General features: G+C 43.8%; 2 protein-coding genes across 6 annotated transcripts in view; one reads left to right on the top strand and one right to left on the bottom strand.

Annotated features, from left to right (window-relative positions):
- The window catches only part of CDH12 (cadherin 12), a 668983-nt gene that overhangs the window by 513749 nt on the left and 137247 nt on the right, over window positions 1–17987 (bottom strand). The gene's annotated exons all lie outside the window — the stretch shown is intronic.
- Window positions 2581–3393, top strand: LOC310682070 (integrase/recombinase xerD homolog; the record flags this gene model as incomplete). Its single annotated transcript, XM_083450314.1, has 1 exon — window positions 2581–3393. The coding sequence occupies one exon, from the start codon at window positions 2581–2583 to the stop codon at window positions 3391–3393; it is 813 nt and encodes a 270-aa protein (XP_083306440.1).

Genomic DNA, 17987 nt, shown 5'->3' with positions numbered 1-17987 from the left:
AAAAACAAAAACAAAAAACCAAACAAATCCATATCTTAAAAGTTAATATTATAAACACTAAAACAACAACAAGACACTGACTGCCACCAATCCCACAGCACCTCCTTTATCTCTCATTGTGTCTTCCTGTTTTCCTGTTTTCTTTATCCTCTCTATCCTAACATCTAGATATAAATCCTTCTTTCATATCCTTTCACTTCACAAGGTTATTCCGGACTCAGCCAGATTTCTGCCCTCGAACCTTGACTTTTGAGGTATTCATTTAGGCACGCCCATTCTTTTTTTACTTCACTTTTTGGTTTTTGTCTTATTATATCTGTCAATTTGGCTAATTCTAAGTATTCTGTATTCTAGTATTAAACTTTCCTGTCTTGGATGCACTGTTGCAAAGTACCATGGTCCTCCCAAAGGTAGGAAACTCAATCTTTTTAAAGAGAATAGAATCCCTATATTTCAACATTTATGGTCCTCCTAAAAAAAATGACCTCTGATAAATACAAAGCACAGTCATCATCTTTCAAAAGAATAATCCCATAAAATGGAAGGGGGGGTGGAGAGGAAATACAGCAGAAATAAGCCTTTCATTTGTCAGCCTGTCATAAGTATTTAAAAAAGATGGGGGGAGCCTGATAAAACAAAGATAGCCAGCACAGTTGAATGTATTTTGAATGTTCAAGGCCTGCTATGAGATATTTTTCAATGTTTCCCTTACGCAGATGCATGCCACTCATTCCATAAACTTTGTTGTACAGCACAGAAATTCATGTCACGGTGAGTTAGAGAATGCTAATATGATTCTAAGGGCAGAAGTAGATGTTCTTGGCTTGTCCAAGTTGAGCGTAATAATTGATTTCTACACACTATTTCTCAATTCCTACCAACAGCCAATAGCATCAGTACCACATAATATTATGATGTCACACCATGATGCATGTTAAGCTGATCATGCATTGTGTGGCTGGCCCAAGGTTGTGCAGTTTAATGGCTGAGTGGGGATTTGAATCTGGGTTTGTAGCCACGGTAATGAACTGGATGACAGCTAGTAAACTTAAACTCAATCCAGACAAGACAAAACTATTTTTAGTGGATGGTTCTGTGGTTCAGATACAGGAAGTTTCACTAGTTCTGATGAGGCCACACTTTGCTTGAAAATTCACATGGTTTGGGGATTCTTCACAATCCATTACTATCACAGGAGGTCCAAGTGACCTCTGTGGCTCAGAGTACCACACCAGCTGGTGACTCAGATATATCCATGCTGTTAGGTTAAAAACATCACTTTGTGGTCTTTGTCCCTATAACCTCACAATTAGACTACTGCAATGTGTTATTGTCAAGCTTCGGAGACTACGCTTCCCCCCTTTTCGACGTAGATAAGTAGGACAAAGCGAAAAGAGTTGCTTACCATTTAAAGTGTCTTTAATGATCACAGCCAAAGAACAATGCAGCCATTCTCAGAATGATGGTGTTCCCAATTAAGGTTTCCACCCACTCCCCCCCCCCCCCAGTCACTTCCGTGCCTTCCAACCTGATCACGCAACCACTGTGCTTTTTGTGTAGCCACCTTATTTGTTCCATGTGACCTTGGACTGATAGACTGGACACTTTCCAGCGAGAGAGAGTCTGTTAGCTGTCTCTCTTCCAGTTCTTCTTCACTTTGCTGTTCACCCCCTAGTTCGTCCCAACTGTTGTCTTCAGAACTATGCCCCTCTGCAAACCACTGTTCCAAATCTATACTGCTCTACTGCTCCTGGGCAGCTTCAGGATCCTGGTCAGGAGCAGGGGGAGGGGGAGGCTCTCCCCATTCCTCATCCTTCCTTGGAGGTTTTTAAGCAGGGGTTTTATGGCCATCTGTCACGGATGCTTAATTCCTGCATTGCAGGGGGTTCGACTAGATAACTCTCGGTCCCTCCCAACTCTACATTTCTATGATATGAAGCAAACTGGATTTTAAGATGGCTCTTCTGGATGCCCCTATTTTCAGTATCTCCCACCCCATTTATGGTACAAGGCTCAGCAGGTACAAACTTCCCCCTAATATTTATCTTTATTTATTTAACCAAATGCTTGTAATTCAATAACATATTAAAATAAAGAGGAAATAATGCAGTTGCATGAATATGAAACACACACAGCAAGACAAAGACTCTCCTCCCCGAAAGAGAGGGGAGTGGTTGTGGGCAGGAGCCCGAGCACCGCCCCTAGCAGGGGGCAACCGCCCCCTGCTTTCCTAAGCTCACCTGGCTGGCGCCCCGCCCACCAGCCGGCACCCAATCGGGTGCCGCTGGGGGGGGCATGTCCAGCTAACCTTAAATCGAAGCGCCAGCCCTCTCCCCGGCCTCTTTCCTCCTCATCTCGCCGAGAGTCATCAGCTAGGAGTCATCACAGTCATCACAGGGAAGAGCCACGAGATGCCTCGCTTCCGGTCGCTTGCACCTGGAGCGCAACTGTGGCCCGAACCCTTTCCGGAGCATCTGTGGAATGTTGGAGACGCAAAGTGATTAAGGGAGTATTAGCGTCTATCGCACCTCCACCCTCAGGTCTTACAAGAAGGCCTGGTGCGATTTCCTGGGCTTCAGGATGGGGTTATCCGGTACCGGCCCTAGTGTGCCACCGTCCACCGACGACGTCCTAAGATACCTTTCCCACCTTGATGATCTGGGTCGGGCCCCAAAAACCCTTAAGATTCATGTAGCTGCCATTAGCTTCTTCACCAAAGCCACGTTTCCGTCTGACCCAGGCAGTGACTTCCTAGTTCGCCGAGCCATAGAGGGATGGAGTAGGCTGCAACCTCCTAGGGAACCTCCTAGGGCCAGGGGCCGTAAGCCTATATTGTATGGCTTACTTTCTCAGATCCGTTTAAATCTGAGGTCCATCTGCTGGTCCAAGTATGAGGCCCGCATGTTCTCCGCAGCATATGCGATTGCATTTTTGGGGGCCCTGTGCGTTGGGGAGGTAGTAGCCGAGGTTAGTGCAAACGGCTCATGGCGCGGCCTTCTAGTGGAAGACGTGCAACTGGGGGATGGGTCCATGTCGGTGCATATACGTCAGTCAAAAACAGACCAGGCGGGTAGGGGAGTGCTGGTGAAGTTGGCAGCATCAGCTGAGAAGGGCCCATGCCCGGTAAAGGACACCAGACGGTTCCTCCACCTCCGGCCTCCCGGCCCGGGCCCGCTGCTGGTACATGCGGATGGGTCCCCTTTACTCAGACACCAGTTCACGAGGGTGCTACGCAGGGCCATTGGCACTTGTGGGTTACCATCGCACGATTACGCAGCCCATTCCTTCAGGATCGGCGCCGCAACAACAGCGGCTCGTCTGGGCTTGCCAGTAGACAGGATTAAGGAGATGGGCCGTTGGAAATCCGATGTGTATAAAGCCTATATCCATTAGATTGCGTTTATCCATTACTCCGACTTACCGTTCCTCTTTTCCTTTTCATCCTCAGCTGCCGTCAAAAAGATTGTGTGGATTTGTGGCCACAGTATAGTTCATTGGGCCCGCGCAAGTGTGTGTGGTTCTGGCCTCACCACTAACCTTGGGCTGCATCCTGGAGAGTGTTGTTTCTGGTTTTCCAGAAGAGGCATGCGTTGGCAGGAGCTTATGCCGTTGTTGAGGGTGAAAGTGGCCACGTTTGGCCCTCCCGACATCCTTATTATTCAATTGGGGGAGAACGACCTTGTTGATAGAAGAACTGCGGACTTGTCATGGAACATTCGAAATGATTTGAATGAGATTGCTGTCTTGTGTCCTGGAACAATGGTGTTCTGGTCCTCCCTCCTGAAGCGGATTGTTTGGCGCGGAGCTTACAGTTGTATGGCCATTGAGAAAATCAGAAAGACTTTGAACCGGGCCGTGTCCCGTTGGGTGCGCTGTCGGAATGGCCAAGTTATTGTGCATGATCGTATTCGGATTGGCAACATGGACTTGTATCGAGATGACCGGGTGCATCTCTCAGACCTGGGGAATGACCTGTGGCTTGACAGCATCATCGGTAGTGTTAGGGATTGGTTGCAGCTGTGAGGGTATTGGCGGCGAGCCTTTGGCTCGTGTGGCGGTTAGGCATTGGATTATGGTGTTGTGGTGTGTTGGAAGGCTAGGTGTGGCCATCGCCTACGCCTTCAATTTTGGGTATTCCGTTAAAGGAATCCGGCGGTCGTGTATTCTGTCCGATGCCTGCTTGGCGGGAGGCCATGGCATGACCCCCGGTGACGTCAGGGGAGAGCCTATAGTTGTATTATCATCAACAGGCTCCGCCCACTGGTGATTCAACCCCTGTGGTGAACATCCAATGCCTAAGCCAATACCTTTTCACTGCTGTAACCAATAAAGTTGTGGCCTTTCCATGCCCATAAACCATATATCACGTGTCCTTGTCTATTCATTTCCACGGCGCGGGGGTCGGGTCCTCGAACCACAATAAAGGGATATAAATCTGAGCTGCAAAATTCACAATTCTTGCAAGGAAATATTATTATTGATTTGGGGGAGTAACATGTCCTTTTAAAAAAATTAAAATGCTTTTTTTGGAGATATCAAGATGTTATCCTCGAGGCCTTATAAATATCTTACCCAAAACTGAAAAAGTTACTAAGAATTCAAAACAGTAGCATATTTCACAGGATAAATTTGAACATTACTATAATCATTTATATATAAAATATTTGCTTACCGTGTGGTTGGAAATTATTTTTTTCTGCCCTCTACAGCACCGTATTTTTTGAGTTTTCAAGCAATAGTTATGAACCAGATTTGACCATACCATCAATCTATATTTAACTCCTCTGAATAGTTCCATTTTCTTACAATTACCATCCTGGCAGCTAACAAAAATACAAAATCACTCTTTATCCACACCATCTTCATATGGGCCAGCTAATGAAAACTTTGGCTTCTTTCAGGTACTAGATGAAAATGTTTCCTTATTTCCAGACATTTGACTGCTAATGTTGTATTGTGGTTTCTTGGGGATTCATTTAGTTTTAAAGATTAATTTTTGGTGATTATTTTCAGCTGTTGGAATGGAGGAATGTGTTCTTTGAATGTCTGGAATGTATTACTGTGATCACTGGAGTGGCTGTTTCCACTGCATTTTAATTTAGCATTTTTGTACAGTGGTACCTCGTGGTGCTGTGGTCTAAACCACAGAGTCTAGGGCAGGGGTGTCAAACTCAAATTCACCGGGGGCCGCATCAGCAGTTTGGTCACCCTCAAAGGGCTGGTTCGAGTTCGAGTGTCTTCAAAGCCCATGACACCTTTAACAGCTGGATTAAGTAATGCAAAGCTTCTGGCTCATGGAACACTACACCTTGATTTCATTTGAATACATATATGAACATAAAAATTGTTTCCTGCTTGGCTTGGTGTTTAAGTTACACAAGATGTGCAGGTTTTAATTTTTCTCATTCCCCAATTTTTAATCGAGCATTTGTTTGGATTTCCCCCCCTTTGCTACCTACCCTAAACCTTTGAGGAGGGTGGGAACTGATGGCCGGACCCTGTAATAACATTGAGGGAAAAATTGCATGATGTGTAAATACCCTAAAAAATAAACCAATTCCTTATCAGCTTTCCCCCCATATATAAATTTTTGCAACGCACACCCTGCGGAAGCCGCGCCTGACGTTATTTACAAAACATGCACTTGCGTATCGAATTTGCTTTTGAATCACGAATCCCCAGAGGCGGAGGATGCTGTTCATTGGGCAGCGCGGAAACGCGCCTAAAGAAATAAATAAAGAAAAGCAAAGCAAAAGCACGCCGCCCCGAGTATTCACAGGGCGCGCTCCCGAAACACAAGCGCGCTCTCGGTCTCCCTCTCTCCAACGCACGCGAAGCCGGCTCTGCCCTTCTCCGCGTTCCACCTCGCGCAGGCGCGCTGCACTCCCGCCAGGACTTATTTCACCCCGGCGAGCCCGAAAAGAAGTTGCGAGCAGCAGCAGCGGCCTCCCATATCCAACCCCGCCCTCGCCGTGTCAAATAAGTCTCAGCTAGGTAGCTGGAGGAGGGGGAGGCCTGCGCCTGCCCCTGCGCAGAAGGGACCCGAGGCGCCCTGCGCGCGCACCGCAGCCCAAGCTTCCCTCACAGATATATATATAGACCAGACTACACGGGCCACATGACGAGGTCTGGCGGGCCGGATTCGGCCCGCGGGCCTTGTGTTTGACACCCGTGGTCTAGGGCTTGCTGATCGGAAGGTTGGCAGTTCGAATCCTCATGACGGGGTGAGCTCCTGTTGCTCAGTCCCTGCTCCTGCCAACCTAGCAGTTCGAAAGCACGTCAAAGTGCAAGTAGATAAATAGGCACCACTCCTATTTATAGGTAAACGCCGTTTCCATGCGCTGCTCTGGTTCGCCAGAAGCGGCTTAGTCATGCTGGCCACATGACCCGGAAGCTGTATGCCAGCTCCCTCAGCCAGTAAAGTGAGATGAGTGCTGCAACCCCAGAGTCGTCCACGACTGGACCTAACAGTCAGGGGTCCCTTTACCTCGGGTTACAGAAACTTCAGGTTACAGACTCCGCTAACCCAGAAATAGTACCTTAGGTTAAGAACTTTGCTTCAGGATGAGAACAGAAATTGTGTGGCGGCAGCAGGAGGCCGCATTAGCTAAAGTGGTATCTCCGGTTAAGAACAGTTTCAGGTTAAGAACGGACCTCCAGAACAAATTAAGTTCTTAACCCGAGGTACCACTGTATTTGGTTTTGTAAGTAATGTATATTCATTTCATAGTTTACTTAATGTTGTGCTGACTATGTCTCCTGCTTGTTATTTAACTATTCTCCCTCAATCAGTGAGGAAAACATTGCAAAATTACCAAATAGAAATGATTTTTGTGTGTGAAATCATCAGAGGTAGATGAGAGCTTTTCGGTTGTGCTTACCTTAGTGGCTGAGGGATATTTATAATGTCCTTTCTTGCAATCTACTATCAGTTCTCCAGTGACCTGCACTCTGCAACCTTCCTGGCTGGTTGTGTTTCTTTGAAAACCCCTGACGTTCTCAGCTGGGTCTTCTTGCAGGTGAGGAGATTGCCCAACACACACCTGATAGCTATTTTCTTTTCTTTTCTTTTTTTTTCAAAGTCTTTGTACTTTTAAGTGAATCACTGTGAAATGATACTTTAAGATAAAAGGAAGGACTTCTCTTAAAGAATAAATCAGGGAAGGCACCAATCTCAGGCATTCAACAGCCACCTTTTATGGCTTCTGCTGCTTAAATTAAAGTTCAGTGGAAGATGCCATGAAGTAACTCCTCCCATGAGGCCTTTTTAGATCAGGAAATACAGGCAGCTGGGGAGGTTTCAGAGTGCAAGAGAAATGTTTAAGGAAACATACATACATACCATAGCCACCTCACAGTGATACAGTAAGTGCAAGTCCTAAATTCGAAGGAAATTATAAAGGGTCCTGAGAATGAGACAGAAAAATGGAAACCTTCCTTGCAGTGGAAAAAAGCTTTACAAGTACAAGAGAAGATGCACTTTTAAAATTTTCTCTTCAATCCACTGAAAACAATCTCTTGTCCTATTCCGGACATGCTAGTTGGGCTAAACATTCTTTGTTTTAAAACATAGACAAATATACTACTAGACAAAAGTGCAACCATGCACAAGGGAGCAAAATGAACAGAAGTCCTCAGCATAAACCCTCAAAATTTTCATTCTATAGGCTAAGCATTAATTAGTTATGATGTATTCTAAATAAAGGAAATAAACAAATCCATTCATTCATCCTTTGCATTTTCACCTGTACCAAGTATTGCCCCAGGCAAAATAATGGCCAGCTAATATCCCATCTCTCCTCCTGGCAAACAGCAGCCCTGTTTTGGGATCTGAGAATTTGAGAGAAGCAACTTCATCTTGACACAAATTGTCATTCCCCAAAACAAATTCCACCCGACTTACATAAAAGTTTGTTTCAGAGGGATGCGGGGGGGGGGGGGGGAGGAATGGCTTGCTTTTTGTACAACTTCTTGTCAAATTTTACAATTCTAGAAATCCCTTCTTTTTTAAAGTCATCTTATTTCATCAGTTTGCCAACTGAATTTTTTCCTAGTATACTTTGATTGTCTTCAAAACAAGGAGCAAATGTTGAGTTCTTCATAAAGCACTATAAGCTTTAATCGGCTGAAACAATAGATGAATTAATTGGAGGTTTTGCTGATTAGTTAGCGAGGGCAAGTGCTAATCCATGGAGCTATGAGTCAAGGCACATTTGTATATTGTTCAATGCTCCTTTGATTCTAGCATTCTTCCCTTGAGAGCAAATGAAAAGAGGAAAGAGTGGTTAAAGGCGACTTTTCTTTGACCAATGTGGTATGTTTATTCAATGCCATGTGATTTTATTCTGGCTTCCAAGTAGCCAAAGAGCTTTTCGAAATATGCACTTGTATTAAACAGTAGTTGATTGGTCAGTTATTTGGCAGATCATTAATCAACTAAGGCTGTCATAAAGAGAAATTACTAGGGAACCGGTGTGAGACCAAACATGACACCTGATATAGCAGCACTCAAATTCCCATGCAGAGTTTTCCTCTGCTGCTCCAAAATATACTACTACTACTACTACTAATAATAATAATTTATTTATACCCCGCCCATCTGGCTGCGTTTCCCCAGCCACTCTGGGCAGCTCCCAACAGAATATTAAAAACACGAAAAAACATCAAACATTAAAAACTTCCCTAAACAGGGCTGCCTTCATATGTCTTCTAAAAGTCAGATAGTTGTTTATGTCCTTGACATTTGATGGGAGGGCGTTCCACAGGGCAGGCACCACTACTGAGAAGGCCCTCTGCCTGGTTCTCTGTAACTTCACTTCTCACAGTGAGGAAACCACCAGAAGGCCCTCGTAGGAGAGCCTCAGTGTCTGAGGCTGTTTAGGGCTTTAAAGAACAGCATCAACACTTTGGTCACTACATCACTTCACAGCAACAACTGAGCATTTCCCCCTCTTGTACTCCATATCACTGATGCCCACTGTTGGGAGCAGAGAAGCACATGACCTGATGATGTCACAACATGGGCTCAATGATTGCACAGTGACTCCTAATGACATAATATTCAAATAAGAGTAGATCCAGCACAATTAGTAAAAAAAGACTATGTTAGAATTATTAATTGCAGTGGATCTACTTTGCAGAGGAGGCCAACCAAGATGATCAAGGGTCTGGAAACCAAGCATTACGAGGAGCACTTGAAAGAGCCAGATGCTTAGCCTGGAAAAGAGGAGATTGATAGGAGCTATGAAAGCCATCCTCAAATATCTTAAGGGCTGTCACATGGAAGAGGGAACAGACTTGCTTTCTCCTTCTCTGGAGGGTAGGACTCAAACCAATGGCTTCAAGTTTCAAGAAAGGTGATTCTGACTAAATATACGAAAAAACTTTCTGACAGGAAGAGCTGTTCAACAGTGGAATAGTCTTCTTCTGGAAGCTGTGGACTCTCCTTCCTTGGAGGTTTTTAAGCAGAGGTTGGATGGCCACCTGTCATGGATGCTTTCGCTGAGATTCCTGCATTGCAGAAGGTGGGACTAGATGACTCTTGTGGTCCCTTCCAACTGCACGATTCCATGATTCCACTCTGAATAAAACTTAGTTGAATACAATCCTCCACCCAAAGTAACTTACTTCTCAGTAAGCATGGTTAGGAATGCAGCTGCATACAATCCTTGTTTCATAGCCTGGGCAGTGGTAATAATAGGATCTTTACATTGATGCGCCAGGCAGCAAAATGATCAACAGAAGAACCTTGCAATCACCATTCAACAGGCTTCATGACTAACGTCTTATTTGCACTTTCATCTGGAGAAGTATGTATTGGTTATTGCTTGAGGCAAAACACTGGGCTTGATGATTAGCTCTCTGATGCAGAATGGCAAAGCCTTCCTCCCAGAGAGATGAACAGAGAAAACATTTATTTAGTGACAGTAGTTGAAATGCCACCAAAGTATATTTTGCCTAGAGGATCGTAGCTTTTTCAGTGCAGTGACTATTGCCTTATGGAAAAAAACACAGGTGTGCTGATGCTTTGACAATGCTTAAATAAATCACAGGGAGCACAGCAACTCATCCTATGTTGGACTTTGTCACATACATATATGTTCATCATGATGACTGTAACATATATTTGTGAGTGGTGACATGATGTGATGCAGTAGGCAGACCCTGGTGGCTTTGGCAATTGGGTATGATGACAATGAAGCTGATTTGTTTCCTTGTGACAAATTAGTGAAGAGGAAAATAATCAAGAAAGGGCTATACACTTGTTTCTTTTTCTTGATATGGTTCCCACCTCGTGCTAGCAGTTTAAATGAAAACACCTAGCAAAATCATATGCATTTCTAAGTAAGAGATAAAGGCTGGATTTCAACTTGCTAAATATCTTTCGTTAAATTTCAGTGTGTTTTACAAGCTAAACCTGTGTGTTCAGAAGAAAGCATCATTGAGTTCCAAAGAGCTCAGTCCCATGAAATGATGCACATAGGACTGCAGTCATGCGGATCTAATAATCTAAGTATTACGCTCAGTACCGCTGCTCTTTGGTCTATGTGTGTGTCATTGTTTTCGGGGTCCAAGGGTCACCAAACTTTTTGGACCAGTGGACACATTTTGAATTTTAAGAAAATGCTGTGAGTGCCAGTCATAAAGTGGCTGGAACATGGGTGTGGCATAGCACAGTCTCTCTCCCAGCCTTCTTTTGATTTTAATTAGGTTCATGGACTGGTAGCTTGAAAATCTGATCCGAAGGTACCTGTAAATGTATTTGTCTTGAGAGAGATCTCTGAATGTTGGGAAATCTCTGGATTTTTTAGAGTGTTTGTGCTGAATGCTCAACTAGCCCTCAATTTTCTTTGGTGATATTTCAATTGGAATAGTCTGATACCTTCTATTACTTAAGAGTTATATACATGCTATTATTAGTAATGAAAATCTACTACACTGCAAGTTTTCCGGAATCTTAGACTGCCAACCTTGTTGGCATGATTCAGATGAGACTTAATTGCTTTAAAACTACACATCCCTGCTTACACACCAACTTGATTCTAAATCACCAGTTGTGACACATTTAAAATCACAAAGCCTCCAACATTTCTCCAATGAAAATAGGGACATCCCATTCCATAATGCTAATTTTATTGTTTCTACCCCACACATCTTACTGGGTTGCCTCAGCCACTCTGGGCAGCTTCCAACATATATAAAAACACAATAAAACATTAAACATTTGGGGTGGAAAACCACTTCCCTATACAGGATTGCCTTTAGACAGCTATGGGGTTGGATAACTCCATACCCTCCAACATTTCTCCAATGAAAATAGGGCCATTCTAAGGAAAAGTGAGACATTCTGGGATCAAATCAGAAACCAGGACGGCTTCTCTAAATCAGGGATGTCCCTGGAAAACAGGGACACTTGGAGGGTCTGAAATCACCCTTTCTTAAATGTCAGGTAGTGTATGGTCTTGACTTTGGAATGTGGCTATTTTGGGTTTTTCATGCACTCCTGATACACCTCACTGACAATGATGATCCTTGGGGCAAGAGGTATACTATTTTGCTGTGTATCTCAGTTATGTATCATGCCTCAGAATCAATACTGGTGTCATATTTGAAGCTTGTTCTTGTGCATTTCAAGCAGTATGTGCCAGACTTGTCTCAAGTTTACCAAAGCAAAAAATGAAAAGAAATCTACTTCTGCCTCCCCACCCCCACTCATTGTTTTGGGATGAAGTAGAAGAAGATGAAATATAACTTCATGTTCATTTATAATCTCTATCAACGTATCTGAAATATGGTAAATGTCAAGGAAGCTGCTGACAGCTTAAGTATGACAGGTAACACCTCAGATTTGATGCTAACTAAACAAATGTGTCACACAGTTTTCTGCAACTAAAGAAAAGATTTATATTTGTGAGAATACAGCAATCTGATGGAAACTCTGCCTCAAAGGCAACCAGCCTAAGTAATTCAAATCTACTGAACCAAAGATAGAGGGGAAAGGGAGAAATAAATGGATCCAAATGTTTCATGACATTATAGAGTCCATAGCAGTTTGAGCTGATGAATAGACTTTGGGCTTTGCATCTCTCTTACACTTTAAAGTCAATGAAGAACCATATTTTTGACTGTTCCATTCATGCCCCAAAGAGCATATAGAAAGGTTCTTCTCCTTTAAAACCAAGTACCTGCTCAGATGCAGCAGTGTAAGAGAATTTCTTGCTTGGGCTGATTCCTCATATTCGAGGTTAGGTAAAGTGTGGCTTCCAAAAGAGGCTAACTTCAGCTAAACACCCCTTTACTCATTTTCATCGACCTCTTCCCATTAGTGGCTTAGGAAAAACAGAGATTTCCAAAATATAATATAAAGAGCACTGGATCAGCACAAAGGCCCATCTAGTCTAGTATATTCTCACAATTACCAACCAGGTGCTTGAGCCACATATAACAAAACAATTCTGAATCAACGGAGTGATTGCTACCAGTGGTACATGTGGATGACACCAAAGTTTCCTCCTTTGAGCTCTTCTCCCTCCCTACATGAACTTTTGCTAGTTACCTGTCCCTAGAGGCTAAGTGGAGGGACGTGGGTGGTGCTGTGGGTTAAACCACAGAGCCTAAGACTTGCCAAACAGAAGGTGGGCGGTTCGAATCCCCGCGACGGGGTAAGCTCCTGTTGCTCGGTCCCTGCTCCTGCCAACCTAGCAGTTTGAAAGCACGTCAAAGAGCAAGTAGATAAATAAGTACCGCTCCAGTGGGAAGGTAAACTGTGTTTCTGTGCACTGCTCTGGTTCTCCAGAAGTGGCTTAGTCATGCTAGCCACATGACGTGGAAGCATGCCCAATAAAGCAAGATGAGCGCCGCTACGCCAGAGTCATTCATGACTGGACCTAATGGTCAGAGGTCCCTTTACCTTTTAGAGGCTAAGTAGGTTCGCCCCCCCGCCCCAAGGAAATTGCTTGATTGGTTTTGGGTTCCCTCCTTTTTTGCCTACTTCATCCTGTTGGGACAAATTAGATTGGCACTTTGGAGTGTTGTCGTTTGATTGCTCTTTTGGCATTGTGTCCAGGCAACTTGGGAAGCTGGAAAGAGAAACATTATTGGGGTAAGGGTAGAGATCCTTAGAGATCTGCCAGTGTGGTATGTCTGGGAGGACTTGAAGGGAGGGTGCCCTATAGGCCTGACATGCACATTTTGGGTCAAAACCGGGATTAACCTTGCTAGGAGGGAGCAGTTTTCTTCTTCCTTTGCTGGGTATCCACAATCTCCAGCTGCATCGTATGCCCAGGAGTCTGGAGGGATGCTACCACAATTAGGTAACGTCCTAATCTCCCAGTACTTTCTGAATTCTGTGGATTCGCTTAATTTGGTCTGTTGCTCCTCCAAGTTGTTATAGTAATAAATGTAACCATTATCTCGATGTTTTGCCTCATTAGGCTTGGGGGGGGGGGATAGGCAATACCAGACGAGATGGACAAATAACCTGATATAAGGCAGCTTCCCTGTTAACTTATTGCTAGCAAAAAGGCATTTTTCTTCTTCTATTCTTCTCCCTTTTTGTTATGTTACACCTGCCCAGAAATTACTGCATATCTCTGGCGTATATGTTCCAATATCCCAAGGCTAAACATATGACGGTGTGCACCCTCCATTGAGCATTCACACACCCAGTACAATGAAAGACACTGCAACCTATTACATTATAATGTAATATCACAAATTAGGGTACTCTTTTTCCGTAAGACGTGGATGAGCCCTCGGGCAAATGACAGATGATCATGGTTACTACAGGCCTCCGACTATACCGCTCGTCTGTTGTAACACTGCTGACATTAACCTAGAAAAGATTGCTGTGGGCTGCCTTGTCAGAATAGTGCATCAGTTAAGGAAATACTGAACAACCTTGTACATAGCCAAAATGACAGAAAGACAGGGAGAAATAAAATAATGGCAAAGGGTGTCTCATCCCTCATTTCAGCACTTTTCTTTTGAGCACAAGGACATATTGTCAGCTCTTCTCGCATGGACCTGCAACCAGTTTCAGAACTTCCAAGTGGTGAGGGGGAGAGAAACTTTAAATTGAAAGCCACAAAATAAAAATACTCTTTCCTGCTTTAGATGCAAAAATGCATCATTAATTCATATGAAATGTTTGTGTATCCTCTCTCTCTCTCTCTCTCTCTCTGTGTATCACATACTATTGCAAGGAAGTGTTTTAAATAGTGGCATATGTTGTCAGACTTCTGGCTGACTACACAGGCTGCTGTGTAATTACACCAATTGTGTATGCAATAATCAGCAATGATCCTGATCTGCATTATGCTTCTTAGAGAGGTGTCTGTTATTCCGGGCAAGGAACATGATATGCACTCAGGCAATCATAAGACGATGCACATGCCATGCAAAATCACCATTCACATCTTCACTTAGAAAACTATTTGCCCACTTCCATATATCCCAAGCATATCCCAACACTAGAACCTGGGGAGATCAGAAACCTGTGCTCTCACAAATCCCTAAGGCTGAAATCCTGTGAAATCTTGGGAGGAAATCCCTTGGAGCTGCATGGGATTTAGTTCTGTGAAAATTTAGTTAGCTAGCTGCAAGAATTAAGAACTGCACTTCATTACAAAGTAATCAAGGGGCAGTTTCCAACAGAATATTAAAATACTTAATACAAATAAATCAAATCATACAGTTTTTAAAAGCTATAACCCAGGCATAGGCAAACTCAGCCCCCCAGATGTTTTGGGACTAGAATTCCCATCATCCCTGACCACTGGTCCTGTTAGCTAGGGATGATGGGAGTTGTAGTCCCAAAACATCTGAAGGGCCGAGTTTGCCTATGCCTGCTATAACCTATTGCAAATCAAACAGACTCAGATCTTTGGCACAAGTTAAAACCAAAATGATTTAATTATCTCCAGGTATTTACTACCTGAGACAACAGACCTTTTTTAACTGGGTGTTGGAAGTTTAGCAGCTACTAAACCAGGGTGTCACTACAGTAATCAGGGCCGTATTTAGCATATGTACCACCGGCATGCAAAGATCCATCCTGTGCCCCCAATTTTAGTTTAGCCACCCCCCAAAATTTTTTTTAAGGGAGAGTGAACTCAAATTTATTGAGCATTTTGGGGAGGGGGGAGCCAAAGTAGTTGTTGACCTTTTTTTAGGGGGGGGCGAACTCAAGAGGGACTGGTATACAGTAGGTATACATTTGGCACGCCCCGGAATTCGGCACCTGGGTGCCCCACACCCCTTGCACCTCCGGACAAAGACGGCCCTGACAGTAAAGGATCTGTCTTGTGTCCCTGGAAAGAGTTCCTCACCCACTGATTGCCACGTCTTTCTAATCACAGGGCCTAGGCAACTCTGTGAATAGAGAGGTACACTTATTGGGCCCAGGAACATACAGGCAGATCCTAAAAAGTAGGTGTTATATATGCACAGAAGCACCTGTCAAAACACTTGGGGCATCATTCTGCACTAGATGAACTATCTTCAACAAAAGCCCGACATATCACAGTAACAAAAATACAAGGTTACCAAGCTTGCAGTACCATGGCAAGGCTATCCCAGTCCAAGAACAGCCATAGGTGGGAAAACAGCTATAGCTGGAAATAAGTATTCTTCACCACAGAGGTCACTTAAGCTTATTTTGACAATGATAGATACTGTTGGACTATGAACCTGTTGCTTCAAGGGTGTGTGTGACTCCATCTATAACATGGCATTCACTGATTACCAGACCACTCACCAACATCATCTCAATGTCTTGACAGGATTCAGCTTCAGTTTACTGGTCATCATTCAGCTCATTACTGCCTCCAGGCATTAGGTCAGAGCCACAACAGCTATGTTTCCTATAGATGAACTAGAGAGATAGATCTGGCTGTCATCTGCAAATTAATGATACTGAATACCAAACCCTCTGATGGCCGTGCATAATGGAGACAGAATGGAGCTTGCAAGACTGCACAGGATATGCCCAAAGGGGCACAAAGGAGCTTCTCAGTGCTGCTCTCTAGAAATGGCACTACAGATAGGAGTACAACTAATGTATCACTTTGCTTCCAACTGCCGAGCCACAGACTCACCCCAAGAGGATACCACGGCCAAGGGATCCAAGAGAATCAACAGACTCACACTTCCTAGCTCTCTTGTGATACAAACCATCCACCAGAGCAACCAAAGTCATTTTGGTCCCAAAACTAGGTCAAGAGAATTGGATTCATTCTAGCAGGCCTGTCGTTACAAATCCGCAATCTTCTTGAGAACTTCACTGAATAACAGAGTATTATCAATCAGGTCATAGTTATCATAGAATTATAGAGTTGGAAGGGACTCTGAGGATCATCAAGTCCAACCCCTGCAATGCAGGAATATACAGCAGTCCCTTTCAGGGATCGAATCTGCAACCTTAGCATTATCAGCACCATACTCTAGCCAACTGAGCAATCCATTTGTGTCATATCACGATCATCATGGTCTAAGGAGGATTTCTCAAGGATGCGAAACACATTGCACCACCTCTTTCAAGGCAGCTGGTACAAGCCATTTTCACAACAAAGCATTTACTGGTCTTTGGATGTGGCAAATCAACCCACCACAGTTGTATTTTAAAACCCATGATAGTCAAGAGTCAAGAGGCCAAGTAGTGGACCTTGTTCTCTCAAGCAGCTTGTCTACATCCTGCAGCTGCCATAACTGAAATTGATCCAAAGCAACATGTTCTGAGGGAGCTGCAAAGACCTCAGTTGAGACTGTACCAATCACTGTGTCAAGGTTGGAATGAAGATGAGTGACTTTATTCTCAAATAGCCTAGCAAATTTGTAACAGCATGCCTCAAAGTGATCAGATACTCTTGACTGTGTTCTACCTTTCACTAGCTGCTTAACCACTCTGAAGAGCTCTGCTGGACAGCTATTCAAGGATGCAATGGAGACAGGGGAGTAAGTTATCTTCTTTGGCATCACTGTCACACAGTAGGCAAGATTCCGTGCTCTAACTCTCCCCCCTTTTTTGGGTCAGCTTTGGTACTGGTCTTGTAGTACTTGCACTCTGGCTATTATTCAACCTGTTTTTATTGTGCAAAGCTCATCAGAGAACCAGGGTGATTTACAGGTTCCACACTACAGTAAGACCAGGGCCCTGACAGGAGCACTGGCTAAGTCAACTTGAAAATCTCCCAGAGCATTCAGGAATCTGTACGTCTTCATAAGTCTGAGGGGCAGACCAGCTGTGTCAGTCCCTCCCTTCTTGAGGAAGGAACTGGCACCATCAACTCAAACCTAACCAGGAAGTTGCCCAGCCATGATAAAGTTGTTACTTTGATCTTCTTATGAACTGACCTAATATACACAGAATCAGACCGTAAGCATGAACGCTGATGAAACTAACAGGATCAGATATGAGAAGAGACACCCATATGCACACATGCATACAAAGAAGCTTGAAAGAGAGATTGTTCTGAATTGGGATTCTTTATTCTCAAGGGAACCAGGTGTGATATGTTCGAAAGTCAGTAATTATACAGCACGACAAATGGCTAGTAAACAGACTTCTCAATCGTCTGGAGTTATTAAGGTGTTTGCCATCTCTCAAATGCAAGCTCCCTTTGGGATTACAAGATACCTCATTAAGAGAGTGAGAGGAATCTGGATTCCGTGTCAGAGTTTATTACTTCTCTCAACTGAAGAGGAAAAACACTTTTTAACGTCTAACACAGATCCTCATTGACTAAAGTTTGTGTGTGTGTGTTGTTTTTGGTCAAAATGATGCTGCTGCCCCCATAAGAAAATATATTATGAACATACAATTAAAAGGATTCGAATTCATCCAGTGACTAGAATACAAATTTACATGTATACTACTATGCACATCAATGGAGTGGGTTTCATAGTCAAAATGGATTGTGTTAATGGTTGTTGCAATTTGCTTTGCCAGTTGTAGCACGCCATAGCTGATCACAATTATTTGTTCTCAG

Source organism: Podarcis tiliguerta, assembly GCF_965153285.1.
Source record: "Podarcis tiliguerta genome assembly, chromosome: 7".
Lineage (NCBI taxonomy): Eukaryota > Metazoa > Chordata > Lepidosauria > Squamata > Lacertidae > Podarcis > Podarcis tiliguerta.
This window is presented reverse-complemented; position numbering and strand designations above follow the sequence as displayed.